General features: G+C 37.8%; 1 protein-coding gene across 4 annotated transcripts in view; it reads left to right on the plus strand.

Moving 5' to 3' along the window:
• TMEM245 (transmembrane protein 245) overlaps positions 1-12,589 on the plus strand; it is an 87,914-nt gene that overhangs the window by 46,493 nt on the left and 28,832 nt on the right. For all 4 annotated transcript variants that reach the window (XM_063081833.1, XM_063081834.1, XM_063081836.1 and 1 more), the window contains 3 exons: positions 4,032-4,122; positions 9,400-9,498; positions 11,331-11,462. In XM_063081833.1, coding sequence (XP_062937903.1) covers positions 4,032-4,122; positions 9,400-9,498; positions 11,331-11,462 — 322 coding nt within the window. The remainder of the gene's footprint in view (positions 1-4,031; positions 4,123-9,399; positions 9,499-11,330; positions 11,463-12,589) is intronic.

A 12,589-nucleotide genomic window follows, 5' to 3' on the forward strand; every position in this document is an offset into this window, starting at 1 on the left:
GGATTAAGGATTTAAATATACACCCTGAAACAATAAAACTTCTTAAAGAAAACATAGGAGAAACACTTCAGGAAATAGGACTAGACACAGACTTCATGAATACGACCCCAAAAGCACGGGCAACCAAAGGAAAAATAAATGGGATTGTATCAAACTAAAAAGCTTCTGCACAGCAAAAGAAACAATTAACAGAGTTAAAAGACAACCAACAGAGTGGGAGAAAATATTTGCAAAATATACATCTGACAAAGGATTAATATCCAGAATATATAAGGAACTCAAACAACTTTACAAGAAGAAAACAAGCAACCCAATTAAAAAATGGGCAAAAGAGCTAAGTAGGCATTTCTCTAAGGAAGATATACAAATGGCCAACAGACATATGAAAAAATGCTCAACATCACTCAGCATCCGGGAAATGCAAATCAAAACCACACTGAGATACCATCTAACCCCAGTTAGGATGGCTAAAATCCAAAAGACTCTGAACGATAAATGCTGGTGAGGTTGCGGAGAAAAAGGAACTCTCATCCATTGTTGGTGGGACTGCAAAATGGTGCAGCCTCTATGGAAAATGGTATGGAGGTTCCTCAAACAATTGCAGATAGATCTACCATACGACCCAGCTATCCCACTGTTGGGAATATACCCAGAGGTATGGAAATCATCAAGTCGAAGGTATACCTGTTCCCCAATGTTCATCGCAGCACTCTTTACAATAGCCAAGAGTTGGAACCAGCCCAAATGTCCATCATCAGATGAGTGGATACGGAAAATGTGGTACATCTACACAATGGAATACTACTACTCAGCTATAAAAATGAATGAAATACTGCCATTTGCAACAATATGGATGGACCTCGACAGAATTATATTAAGTGAAACAAGTCAGGCACAGAAAGAAAAATACCACATGTTCTCACTTATTGGTGGGAGCTAAAAATTAATATATAAATTCACACACACACACAAAACCGGGGGGGGGGGGGGGGGAGAAGATATAACAACCACAATTTCTTGAAATTGATAAGACAAGCAAACAGAAAGGACATTGTTGGGGGGGAGGGGGGAGGGAGAAGGGAGGGAGGTTTTGGTGATGGGGAGCAATAATCAGCCACAATGTATATCGACAAAATAAAATTTAAAAGAAAAAAGAAATAACTTGATTTTCTCCTTTTTATAAAACCTACTGAGAGTATTACTTGAACTTGGTTTAGAATCATGTTTAAATATTTTTAAAAGGAATTCTTTGAAAATATGTTTCTACCGACTTATCGCATGTTACCCAGAGCATTCTCAAAGTGCCTGTCCTCAGTATTTGTTAGTTACAAATTATGGTATACCCATACAATGGGATATTACTCAGCATTAAGAATGAACTCATGATACATATACCAACGTGGATGAATCTCATAGTAAGTAAGCTGAGTGAAAGAAGTCAGACAAAAGGTCCATATGGTATGATTCCATTTATGTAAAGTTCTAGAAAATGCAAACTAATCTGTAGTGACAAAAAGGTTACCCATACCAGCCAGCCAACAAGAAAAAAAGATTAATGGTTGCCTTCAGATCAGGTGGGGTGGAGCTTCAGGGAGGGTATGCACAGGAGTATAAGAAAACTTAGGGGAGTGATGTATATGTTCATATTGCTTAAGGATATACGAAGAAAAGTAGTAGTATCAGATTTCATTCTAGAACAGTCTTTCCATCTGCATTGTGGAAAAAAGGTTGAAAGCGTACAAGACTTGTGCTTTAAGACCAGATGAGAGATGATGAAGCCCTGAATTTTGGATAGTTATAGTGGGGGTGAACAGGAGGGACGGAATTGTGAGGTCTTAAAGTGGTTAGCTGGTGATGAATTAGGTACAGGACTATGAAATCTAGCAGGACTTATATGTTTCTAGCTTTGGAAATTAGTGTACGATGGTGGATTCACCAAGACAGAAGGGAAAATCTGGTGGGGGAAATAATTCAGTTATTTACCTGTTGAGTTGGAGGTGCCTGTGGTATGTTTAAGTGGAGGCATCCAGTAGGCCATTGGCTATGTAGATACGCAGTTCAGGAGAGATAACTGGAATGAATTTTAAAAAATTGGCAGTGTGTAAGTCCAGGAATCAGATGAGAGGTCTTGGTTGGAACTAGAGTTTTGAGTAGAATCAGCATAAAGGAAGAATGTATGAATTCATAGGATTCTTGGATGTGCACCCTCTGGATCACCTTCATCCTTTAAGAGTGAGCAGAAAATGTTAGGTTGGCAAAGGATAATGGGCTATAAGGGAAGAAAGAAGAAAACCAAAGGAAGAGAATTTTAAGAAAGGAGTAGTAGTGGTCAGCAATGTCAAATTGCTGCAGAAAAAAAATTAGGTAAGAGTGAAATTGGGTTTAGCAACTGCAAGAGCAGTCCGTTTAATTGGCAGAGCAGAAGCTAGTTAGATTGCAGAGTGTTGCGAAATTATTGGGAAGTGTGGAAGTGGAGGAAGCAGGTGTTGGCTGTTCTTTCCTAAGTTTGCCTGTGAAAGAGTGGTTGGGGGTTGGAGGAAGGTGTAGAGCAGTGTGTTTGTTTTTTAAAGATGGTGGAACCTTGGTCATGTGCTGAAGAGAGAACTGGTAGAATGGAAGGGGTTGACAACATTAGGAGAGAGGGTTAATTGTTAGTGCCTCTCTGAGGAGGAAGCACGAGATGGATCCAGGGCACAAATGGAACAGCTGAGGAAAGCAGGTCAGAGTGGGTATGGATGGGTAGGTGTGGCTGTAAAAGAGTAGCATGAGGCAGCCTCAACTACCCATCCATAAATACTGTGAGTTTAGTGGGACAGAATGGGTAAAGTGGGAAATTAGGGTGATACTCTTTTGAAGAAGTGAGGTCTTCTACCCTTTGGCTCTTTGGACAGAATACATTTTAAAATGAGAATGAGAAAAAGGTGAAACCAGTATGTACCAGGTATTAGATTTTAGGAAGGAGCCATTGCAAGTAGGTAGAGCCTTTCATGGAACTATAGACCTTCTTCCAGGTATTGTCCTCTAGGGCTCAGTCTCAGCCTTAATATCTAAAGGGCTCCTTTTCTTTGGTGGGCATTCATCTGTAGTAGAAATAAATCAAGAGCTCTTCCATACTGGTTTTGAATTGTAATAGCACTGTGTCTACTACTGTATTGAAGACCACACAATCTGAGGAGCATATACGTGTAAAGGGTTCTTGATTAAGGGATATGGTGCAGCCTGCTTAGTTAACAGGAAAATGGGAAGGCTGCCTCTCACTGCACAGCAAGTGAAGCTTGTAGACTGCAGTTCCTTGCATAGCTGGATCTCTGCTCAAGAGTTCCTCACATCTTAAAAAGATCTTCAGTGGGTAAAATATTGAAAATAATTATTCACCCTCCTAATTTTCTGTGTCCTTCCTCAGTTGTTCACTTCCTTAGATCAGTGGATCTCAAACTTTAGCATGCATCAGAATTACCTGCAGGGCTTGTTAAGGTACAGATCGCTTGGCCCTGCCCCAGAGTTTCTTTTTCAGTAGGTCTGGGGTTGGGCCCAAGAATTTTCATTTCTTTTTTATTTTTTTTTTGCTGGCCCATACAGGGACTTAACCCCAGAACTTGGTGTTATTGGCACCACACTGTAACCAACTGAGCTAACTGGACAACTAAGAATTTTCATTTCTAACAGGTTTCAAAGCAGTTCTGATGCTGCTGGTCTGTGGACCACATGCTGAATATCCCATTGTCCAAGAACCACTTCCCCTGCAAATAATGCAGATAACCCAGGATATGTATGGACAGAAACCAGACAGAGTAGAATGAAAGGGAGGTGGTAGGTAAAGTGGGTCTGGAAAGGGAAGTCCTGAGTGTTAGAATTATGCCAGATAGGCCTGGAAGTCAAGGATTACTGCTTATGATGCATTGGTGTCTGTGTATTGATGACTGATCAACAGTTTGCCTGTTATTGATTGCTTAAGTACATCAAGTTCATAGCATTATTGGTACAGTACACTAAAAGTGTACTTTTTTCTTTTTTTCTTTATTTCTAATTAGTTGGCTTCCTGAGGCTCAGGTGGTCCAAAGAGCCCTGAATTCTGCAGCTAACAATGTATATCAGTATGGACGAGAATGGATAACTCACAAGGTAAGAGAAGAGCCTTTTTTTTGGCTTTCTTTGCAGGGTGTCTTTGCACTGGTAGTGACTTCTTCCTTTGATAAAGCATAAATAGCTATTCTGTTTAGAACAATTTCCATTTTTGAAATAGGCTTAAGTCTACATGTGAACAGCAATATATAATGAAATTAAGCCTTATGGATGATCACGCTGAATAGTGCTGTTAGCCTGAACAATCAGAGAATTTGGTCATTTGCTTCTTTTTAAGATCAATTCATTATTGGTGCTTTAGGCCAGAATGATCACTAAGGTTGGGTGGTCAAGGCTTTGTGCAGAAAAAGGTATTAATACATACTAAACCCTATTATCTGCTGGTAACTATGCTTGGCAGTTTTCAGTTAGTTTCATTTAATCTTTCTAAGAAACCTGCAGTAGTCTGAATTATTGTTTTGCTTTGCAGATAAGAAAACAGACTCAGCAAGGCTGAGTAAATTCCTAATGGTCATGCAGTAAATTGCAGATTTTGGTTTCAAACTGAAGACTAACACCAAATCCCATCTTCCTTCTACTATAGTATGCTAGCAGTGTGTGACCCAGAACTGGATTAAGTGCTTTAGTGTGGTACTTGAGATAAACCTTGAAAGAATGGCAGATCATGGAAGTGTGTCTTAAAAAGGGTATTTATATTGAGATGCTGAGACAGGAGTGTGCTTGAGGAGATGATCTTGACTGAAATGGAGGGAGCTTTGTGAAGGGAAAGTGAATGACAGAGGAAAAGACAGTTATCACAGTTGAAGGTTAGACTTCATGATGTGGATTTGGGACATCCTTTTTGTCCTTCCAAGTATTCCCATGAGAGTAAAGGTAATTTGCCCTTTAATATATTGACATAATTAGGATCATGTAGAGTTCAACAAGATTTGTTGCAGTGACATTTTTGCCCAGAAAAATGTATTAGTATGTGGATTACCTGTTCAAAATTAAAAAACAAAATCTCCAAAAAACAAAGAAGATATCATGGAAGATACACTGTACAAAAATATGTATGGTAATCTACTAACCTAAAGATGGAATCAGTCAGGTTAAAGTAGAAAGAAAGGTGTGTTGTTGATTTTTTGGACCTGTCTCAGATAACTTAACTGTCACACGGCAAGTCTTTAAAAAATATTTTTTGAGTAAGTAAAAGATAAGTATGTGGATACAGATCTCAGAACTGTTACAGAAGGAAGATCCAGCCATTGCAGAAGGTTTTTAGCCTTCTAGAAATATTTAATTTCCTGAAAGCATAGCATTTAATTCTTGATATATCTATTTGGGAAGAATTTAGGAAGAGGATGACGAAAGAGAATTTTAGGTAGTTGGAGAGTGTGCCTTAGATTTTAAAGAAGTTGATTTCAAATTACTTCGAGAAAGGTAGGTATGAAACTGTTTACTCAAGATTCTAAAAGGGAAGACAAGCTGAAGGGGATGGGCATTGGTAACAAAAATTGTAAAATATGTATGATCCTGATTTAGAAGAAAAAGGTGTAATATCTAAAAACAACTATTAAATGTTCATTGGCTGATGAATGGATAAATCAAAAGTGGTATACTGATGTAATAGAATATTATTTGGCAATAAAAAGGAATGAATTACTGTTCTACAACATGGATTAACCTTGAAAACATTATGCCAATAAAAGAAGCAATCATAAAAGACTACATATATATGATTCCATTTATATTAATATAATAAACATATTTAATATAAATGTTAATTTATATTTAATATGAATGATGAGAAGGCCATTTGTGAAGGTCTGGAAAAAGAATGTGTCAAACTGCAAGTATAGCAAATTCCGAGGCTCTGAGATAGTAACAAGCTTGGTTGAAGGACAGAAAGAAGGCCATTGTGCCTAGAATAGGGATTGAAATGAGACAAGCCATAGGTCGGGCACAAAGTTGAGATTTTATTTTAGTCAGAAGGGTAAACATTATATGAATTTAAAAAGACCCGATTTAGGATGTTAAAAACTCATTTTGGCTGCTTTATGAAGAAGGGGCCAAGGAGAAAGCAGGGCAGCCAGGTAAAAGGTTATTCCAGTAGTCCAGGAGAGGGATGTCAATGACTTGGACAAGATTTTAGAAGTGGAAATTGAGAAAAATGGTCAGATTTGGGATGTATTTTTGAGGTTGTGCTGACAGGAATTATTTGTGGATTGGACATGGAGTGTAAGGAAAGGAAGTTTTGGTTTGTTCAACTAGAAGGATAGCTGTGCCATTTACTGAGATGGAAAAGACTTAGAGGTGGTGAGGTTTAGGTGTCATGAGTGGATCAGTGATTCTATTTGGGGCATATTAAGTTCGAGATGCATGTTATATATCTAAGTAGAGATGCCAGGAAGGCAAAGCTGGAGCTCAGGGGAGAGATGTGGGGTGGACTGTTGATGGTGGTTTGAGAATCACCAGATGGTACCCGTAGGATTAGATGAGATGGCCTTTATCAGTTTGCTAGAGCTACCGTAACAAAGTCCCACAGACTGGGTGGTTTAAACAACAGAATTTACTTTCTCACAGTCCTGGAGGCTATAAGTCTGAAGTCAAGGTGTTGGCATGGTTGGTTCCTTCTGAGGTCTCTCTCCTTGGCTTACAGATGACTGTCTTCTCCTTGTGTCTTCACATGGTTTCCCCCTCTGCCTGTTGATGTTTCAATCTCTTCTTCTCATAAGGACACCTGTCATATTGGATAAAGACCCATCCTAATGACCTCATTTTAACTTAATTACCACTTTAAAGACACTGTCTCCAAATACAGTCCCATTCTGAGGTATTGGGAGTTAGGAATTCAACATATGAGTTTTGGGGAGGACACAGTCCAGTTCACAACATGGCCAAAGGAGAGAGTGTAGATAGAAAAGGACCGAAGATAGACCCCTGGAGCACTTGAGCTTTTGGAGGTGAAGTGAGCCAGTAAACTGAAGAGTAGCCCGTGAGGTAGAAAGAAAACCAACCTGTGTCATAGAAGCCTAGAGAAGAAATGTTTCAAGAAAGACTTGATTATCTGTAGCAAATGCTGAGATTTCAAGCAAGATGAGCGGAGAGGATTGCACACTGACTTTTGCCATCCCCGTTTTATAGATGAGGTTATTTGCCTTAAGTTAGACAACTCTCAAGTGGCATTCTGACTATTCTGAATGCTTGGATGCTTTCCATGTGCAAAGAGGCATGTCCTAACCCACCAACAGTACATGTACTTTCATGATTCTTCTAATAGCAGAATCCATTAGACTCCATGCTCTCTGGCCCAGTCTTCCTTGTGACTTGTAATAGGTATTGTAATGTTTGCAGGATAGTATTCTGGGTTTGTCATGTTCTGCTATGGTTGATAGCACCAGATTTGGAAAGAGTGTTTTATAACATGCTGTAAAATTATGTGAATTCTTTTTTACTTTAATAGTTGTGGTACTTCAGAGTTACTTGCTGTTATGCTGGGAGTGAAGCTGCTAAAAGAAGTGCCTCTTTGAAATAGTGCTTTATTGTAATAAAAGCCACTCTGTGCGGACAACCTGAGGCTGGTCATAACAAAATTGTAGGCCTCTTGTGGCTAGGGAGATCTCAGAAGCTATTAGGAGAATGACAGGGATAATTGGTAATAGGAATTCAGTGAGTGCCTGATAGTCATGATATGTAAAAGACAAATTTGAAGTAACTGAAGGAAGTTAGACTATGGGCAATTGTAGTTTTTAATCATTTTGGGCATTTTGTTCTGTTGGGTGTTTTTTGTCATAGGTCATATATGCTGTAGTTGAAAGAACATTAGAGAACTTTAATCCTGACTCTGCCACTTAGCTCCATGAACTTAGGCCTATCATAGACCTTTCTAAATCTGTTCTCTCATCTTAAAAGAACAAAGGTGATGACAACCTATTTCTGTCTAACTCTTGGAGGTTGTTGTAAAGATCATATAATATACAAGCCATTTGTAAATTATAAAATGTTTGCGAAGACAAATGGCTTTCATTATGTTCACTAATTTGTATTTGGTTTATGAATAAATCAATTAAATATAAAGGAAAACACCAGGCAGATATATTTGTATCAAATATGTCTAATAACTGGTTTAAGTATCTATAAGGTCAGCATCAAATGGACAAAAGGTAAGGAAACATACTATAAACCAATATAGAAAATTGATCATTCTCTCATAATTACAGAAGAAAAGAATAAATAATTGGTCACATTTCATACCTGTTAAATTACCTAAAAGTTTATCACTTAGTCCGTAAGGCTTTGAGAAAATTGGTTCATTCATATAATTTTGGAAAGTATTAATCGGTATAATCCGTATAGAAGACAACTTAGCAGTGCATAGCAAGAGCCATTAAAATGCTCATTTCCTTTGATTCCTGTATATTAATCTTGTTAGTAATAAGAAAAAAAAAACATTGTGTAAGGATATTTTTTAAAGTCTTACTTGTGGCACTAAAAATTGTGAACCATCTGTATATCCTATGAGTGAATGATGACTAAATTATAGTACAAGAATGTAATGAACTAATATGAAATATTAAAAATAAAGGGAATAGAGATAAAGTGATGAATGCTGAAGATGAAATGCTTATAATGTAAAAGAAAATATAGAATTATAAATTGTATCTATGTAAACAGGAAGTTGCAGAGGAAATGGAAAAATGGAAACAGTTATACTAAATAAGTGGGATTACAAATCAGTTTGTCTTGTAAAAATTAACTCTTATATTACAACATGGTTTTAGTAGAAAGAAATGGGATAAGATATTATCATGAGTAGCCTTCTTTTGTTATGCTATCTCAGTGTACTTGATTACCACAAACCCAGAAGCCAGTCTGATCAGTCATAACTGAGACCTGATAACTCTCAGCAAGCAAACTAAGGGAAGGTCCTAAAATTTTGCTTAAAGTTCTGCGGTAATTCTTAATAATAGAGATAAATGTAAGATACGACATATATAATGAATGGGCACTGAGGTCAAAGGGAAAAGGTTTTTTTCTGGGTAGCTAGATCAGACAAGTCAGTGATCCTGGCTCCATTTGCATCATTCGCTGACAACCTGAAGTCTCTTAGAGACCTGAGAATAGAGGAAAGAAAAAGTAAAGAATGAGAAAGGAGAGGAAATTTGCTGGGAATACTAAGGAGTGGAGTTTAAGAACATAACATGGCTAGAGATAATTAAATAGTCTGGAACATTTTAGTTTGATTTGGAACAAATATAAAGACCCAGCATGTACTATTTTTGCTGATTTGCTGCCTGGAGTATTAAACCAGATGATATCTGTATTTCTTTCTAGCTTCATAAAATTCTAGGAGATAAGGTGAACAATACTGCTGTAATTGAAAAGCAAGTTCTAGAACTTTGGGACAGACTGTATCACTCTTGGTTTATAAAGGTAAGTTATTTTGGTAGCTAAGGTTTTCCATTGTAAACTAATAAATTTCTTTTATTGACTCATCAACTAGATAGGATTGTATTCACATTGGTCAGTTTGGGATTTCATTTATAACAGCAAGTTCTTAAGCCTCAGGTCACTAAAAGTTGGCTTCAGTTAATGGTTAGTTTCTACAGCAGAATCTGTCTGTCTCCCTGGTGTATCAGTATTCCATCTTTATCATTGACAATATTTCATCCTCTAGGCTACCTCTATGCAGTGGAAACAAAATACAAGTCACGTATGTAATGTTAACCTTTCTATTAGTTATGCTAAAAAAAAAAAAAAAAAAAAATTAAAACAGGTGAAATTGATTATAATTTTACTTAACCATGTGTACTTAATACTTTCATTTCAGTGTATAATCAGTAGAAAAAAATTGAATGATTTTGTATTCTTTTTTTTCTTATGCTAAGTTTTTGAAATTTAGTGTGTATTTTACACCAATAGCACATCTCAGTTTTCATACTAGCAACATTTTAAGCACTCAGAAGCCATGTGTGGCTAGCTGCTACTGTTTTGGACAGGACAGCTGTAGACATTAAGTCCTTTTCTATTTGAGGCAGTGAAAACAGATCTAAAAGTTTAGAGATCTTTATTTGAAGTCAACTTTGGGTGTTTCTTGTGCTTATATACTCTTACTTCAGAATTTATGATGGAAAATAATACCATAAAGCATCTGGCAGGGCCTGTGGGCCCTCAGGAGCTGTGCTGTGTGTATGGTGGGGTGGAGCTGGTAGTGATTTTTTTTCCCAGGGCTGATGTAAGGAGAGCAGGAGTATATATAAATCTCATAACTGTGGCAGAGGGGATGGGGAAGAGGGCTGATTTTTTAATTTGAATTTGTTGCTTGGTGACCTGTTTGGGGTTGTGCACTCTTGGGATGGGTTGAGGGAACAGTATTGGTTTTTGTAGGATTCAGATATCCAGGGAATATCTAGGTCACATATTTGATCCCTTCTGCTGAAGAATCAGATAATTAGAAAGGTTGTTTCTATTTCCTTTGCTAAGTAACTCTGGGGCTTCTGCTCACAAACAGCTTTTACTATCCTCGCTCCTCCTGAGCTTCATTTTGTGGTGGAGGAAGGTCAGTGTCTTAAAAGCATAGGTTTGTAGGCGGTTAAGTATATTGCTTTATTTATCTCTTTGACTAGTATCTAATTCTTTCTTCATTGCATAATGGAGATTAATTTACTATTTCAGTAGCAAACATGGGAGAATAGAAACACATGCAGAATATTAAGAACTTACCTTAGAATCTTAATCTTTCCAGTCACTTTGTTTATTTCTCTCTTTCTCAAATTTAGTTACTACTGCATCCCTGCCGATGTAATTCTCTTCCAGATAGACAAATTTGATTTTTTTCCCTCTTTTCTTGTGGTTTTTTTTTTTTTTTTTTTTTGGTCATGTTCTTCTCTCTCCCTATTCTTTTTAAGGGAGATGAGGAAGGGAGGAAAAAAAGCAAAGATGGGAGACCAGGAAAAAGATGGAGGGACTAAAAAGAAAAAGGTGAAATTGTTGTTTATATTGAGGAATAAAATGTGTTCACAGATGTGCATAGGAGGGAAGCAGTTCAGCTAGGCTTAGATATGGTACCTAGGATGTAAATAGAAAAATATTATATTTCAGGTCTTCAGATGGAGTTCTTAGTTGATTTCTTAAGTAATGCAAAGTTTTTCACTTTTGAGTACTTACTGGAGTGTTTAAGTGGACCTAAAGCAAAATGGGACATTTATGCTTTTATTCTTTAGGTTCAGATGGAAATTTCACATCTGAACTGTTTTATTCCATAGAACGTAACACATTCTGGAAGGCACAAAGGACACAAGATGCACGTAAGTCGTCAGAACAGCTGGCTGGGAGATATTCTGGACTGGCAGGATATTGCTTCCTTTGTCCATGAGAACATCGAGACATTTCTTTCGGTAAGAAATAGTATGTATAGTTAAACTGGACTTGGAAGTAAAAACGGAAACTCTAATTCCAAGTTTTCTTCATACGCTTTGAGGCCTTCAGTTACCCTGTTTTTAATGCCATGAAAAGTTTTATAGGCTCAAGTGCACTAAAGAAGTGTCGAAAAGCCATAGGCCCTGGCGGTAGGTCCCCTGATACTTCCTTTGTGGCTGAAGAGTACCTGAGAGAAGCTGTGGGCTCCCAGATTCTCACTCACATAGGTGTCCTCGTCCCCTTAGGCTGAGTAGACCATCCCCAGCTGGACTGCTAGAAGTGGGCGAGGCTCTTAACAGATGGAAATATGGGCCCAGTTACATTGGAGAGACCGAATGTGCAAAATGCTTTGCTGCTTGTTTTCCCACCTGCGCTCCCACCACGCCCCATCCACCTCTGGGATCTTGCAGCGTTGCCGAGAGTTAACTGCTGCTCTACATTCTGTATGTTGCATAGTGTACTCTGTGAGGTGTCTTGGTGTGCGGCTTTTCAGAGGTGAACGGAAGTTTCCTGTGAATAAACTTGTGACTTTCATCACACCAACAGTAGTCAGGGTTTGCAATGCTAGATTTCTTAAGATTTAATTATTATTGAAGTAGTACATGACCATAAGCTGAAAAGTGAACAACGCTGTAAGATTTTTATTAAGAAAAATAGCAGTGCCCTACACTGTGTCTCCCAGCTTCATTCTCATTCTCCAGAAACAGCTGTTAGTCAATTCTTTCAGCTTTCTCTGGGTATTTACCTCTGAATTTCTAAAATAATGTTTCATCTGTTCTTTCTTGGTCTCGCAATTTTGTATATTATCTTTTGGCTTTCTGATATGGAAGATGAAGGTAAACATGTGACTTTTTAAAAAGTCTTCACTGGGCTGGCCCGTGGCTCACTTGGGAGAGCGTGGTGCTGACAACACCAAGTCAAGGGTGAAGATCCCCTTACCAGTCATCTTAAAAAAAAAAAAAAAAAAAAGTCTTCACTGCTTTCTTGTACCTTGCTTGGGGTTTTCTTACAAATCCTTTGGCCCCCTACCCTGTCCCTGTGCTCATGGTCTTTTCTTCCTGCCATTCACTTGATAACAGTTTGGAATTGCATCTAGAAACTCATT

The sequence above is a fragment of the Cynocephalus volans genome, chromosome 17 (assembly GCF_027409185.1).
Source record: "Cynocephalus volans isolate mCynVol1 chromosome 17, mCynVol1.pri, whole genome shotgun sequence".
NCBI lineage: Eukaryota > Metazoa > Chordata > Mammalia > Dermoptera > Cynocephalidae > Cynocephalus > Cynocephalus volans.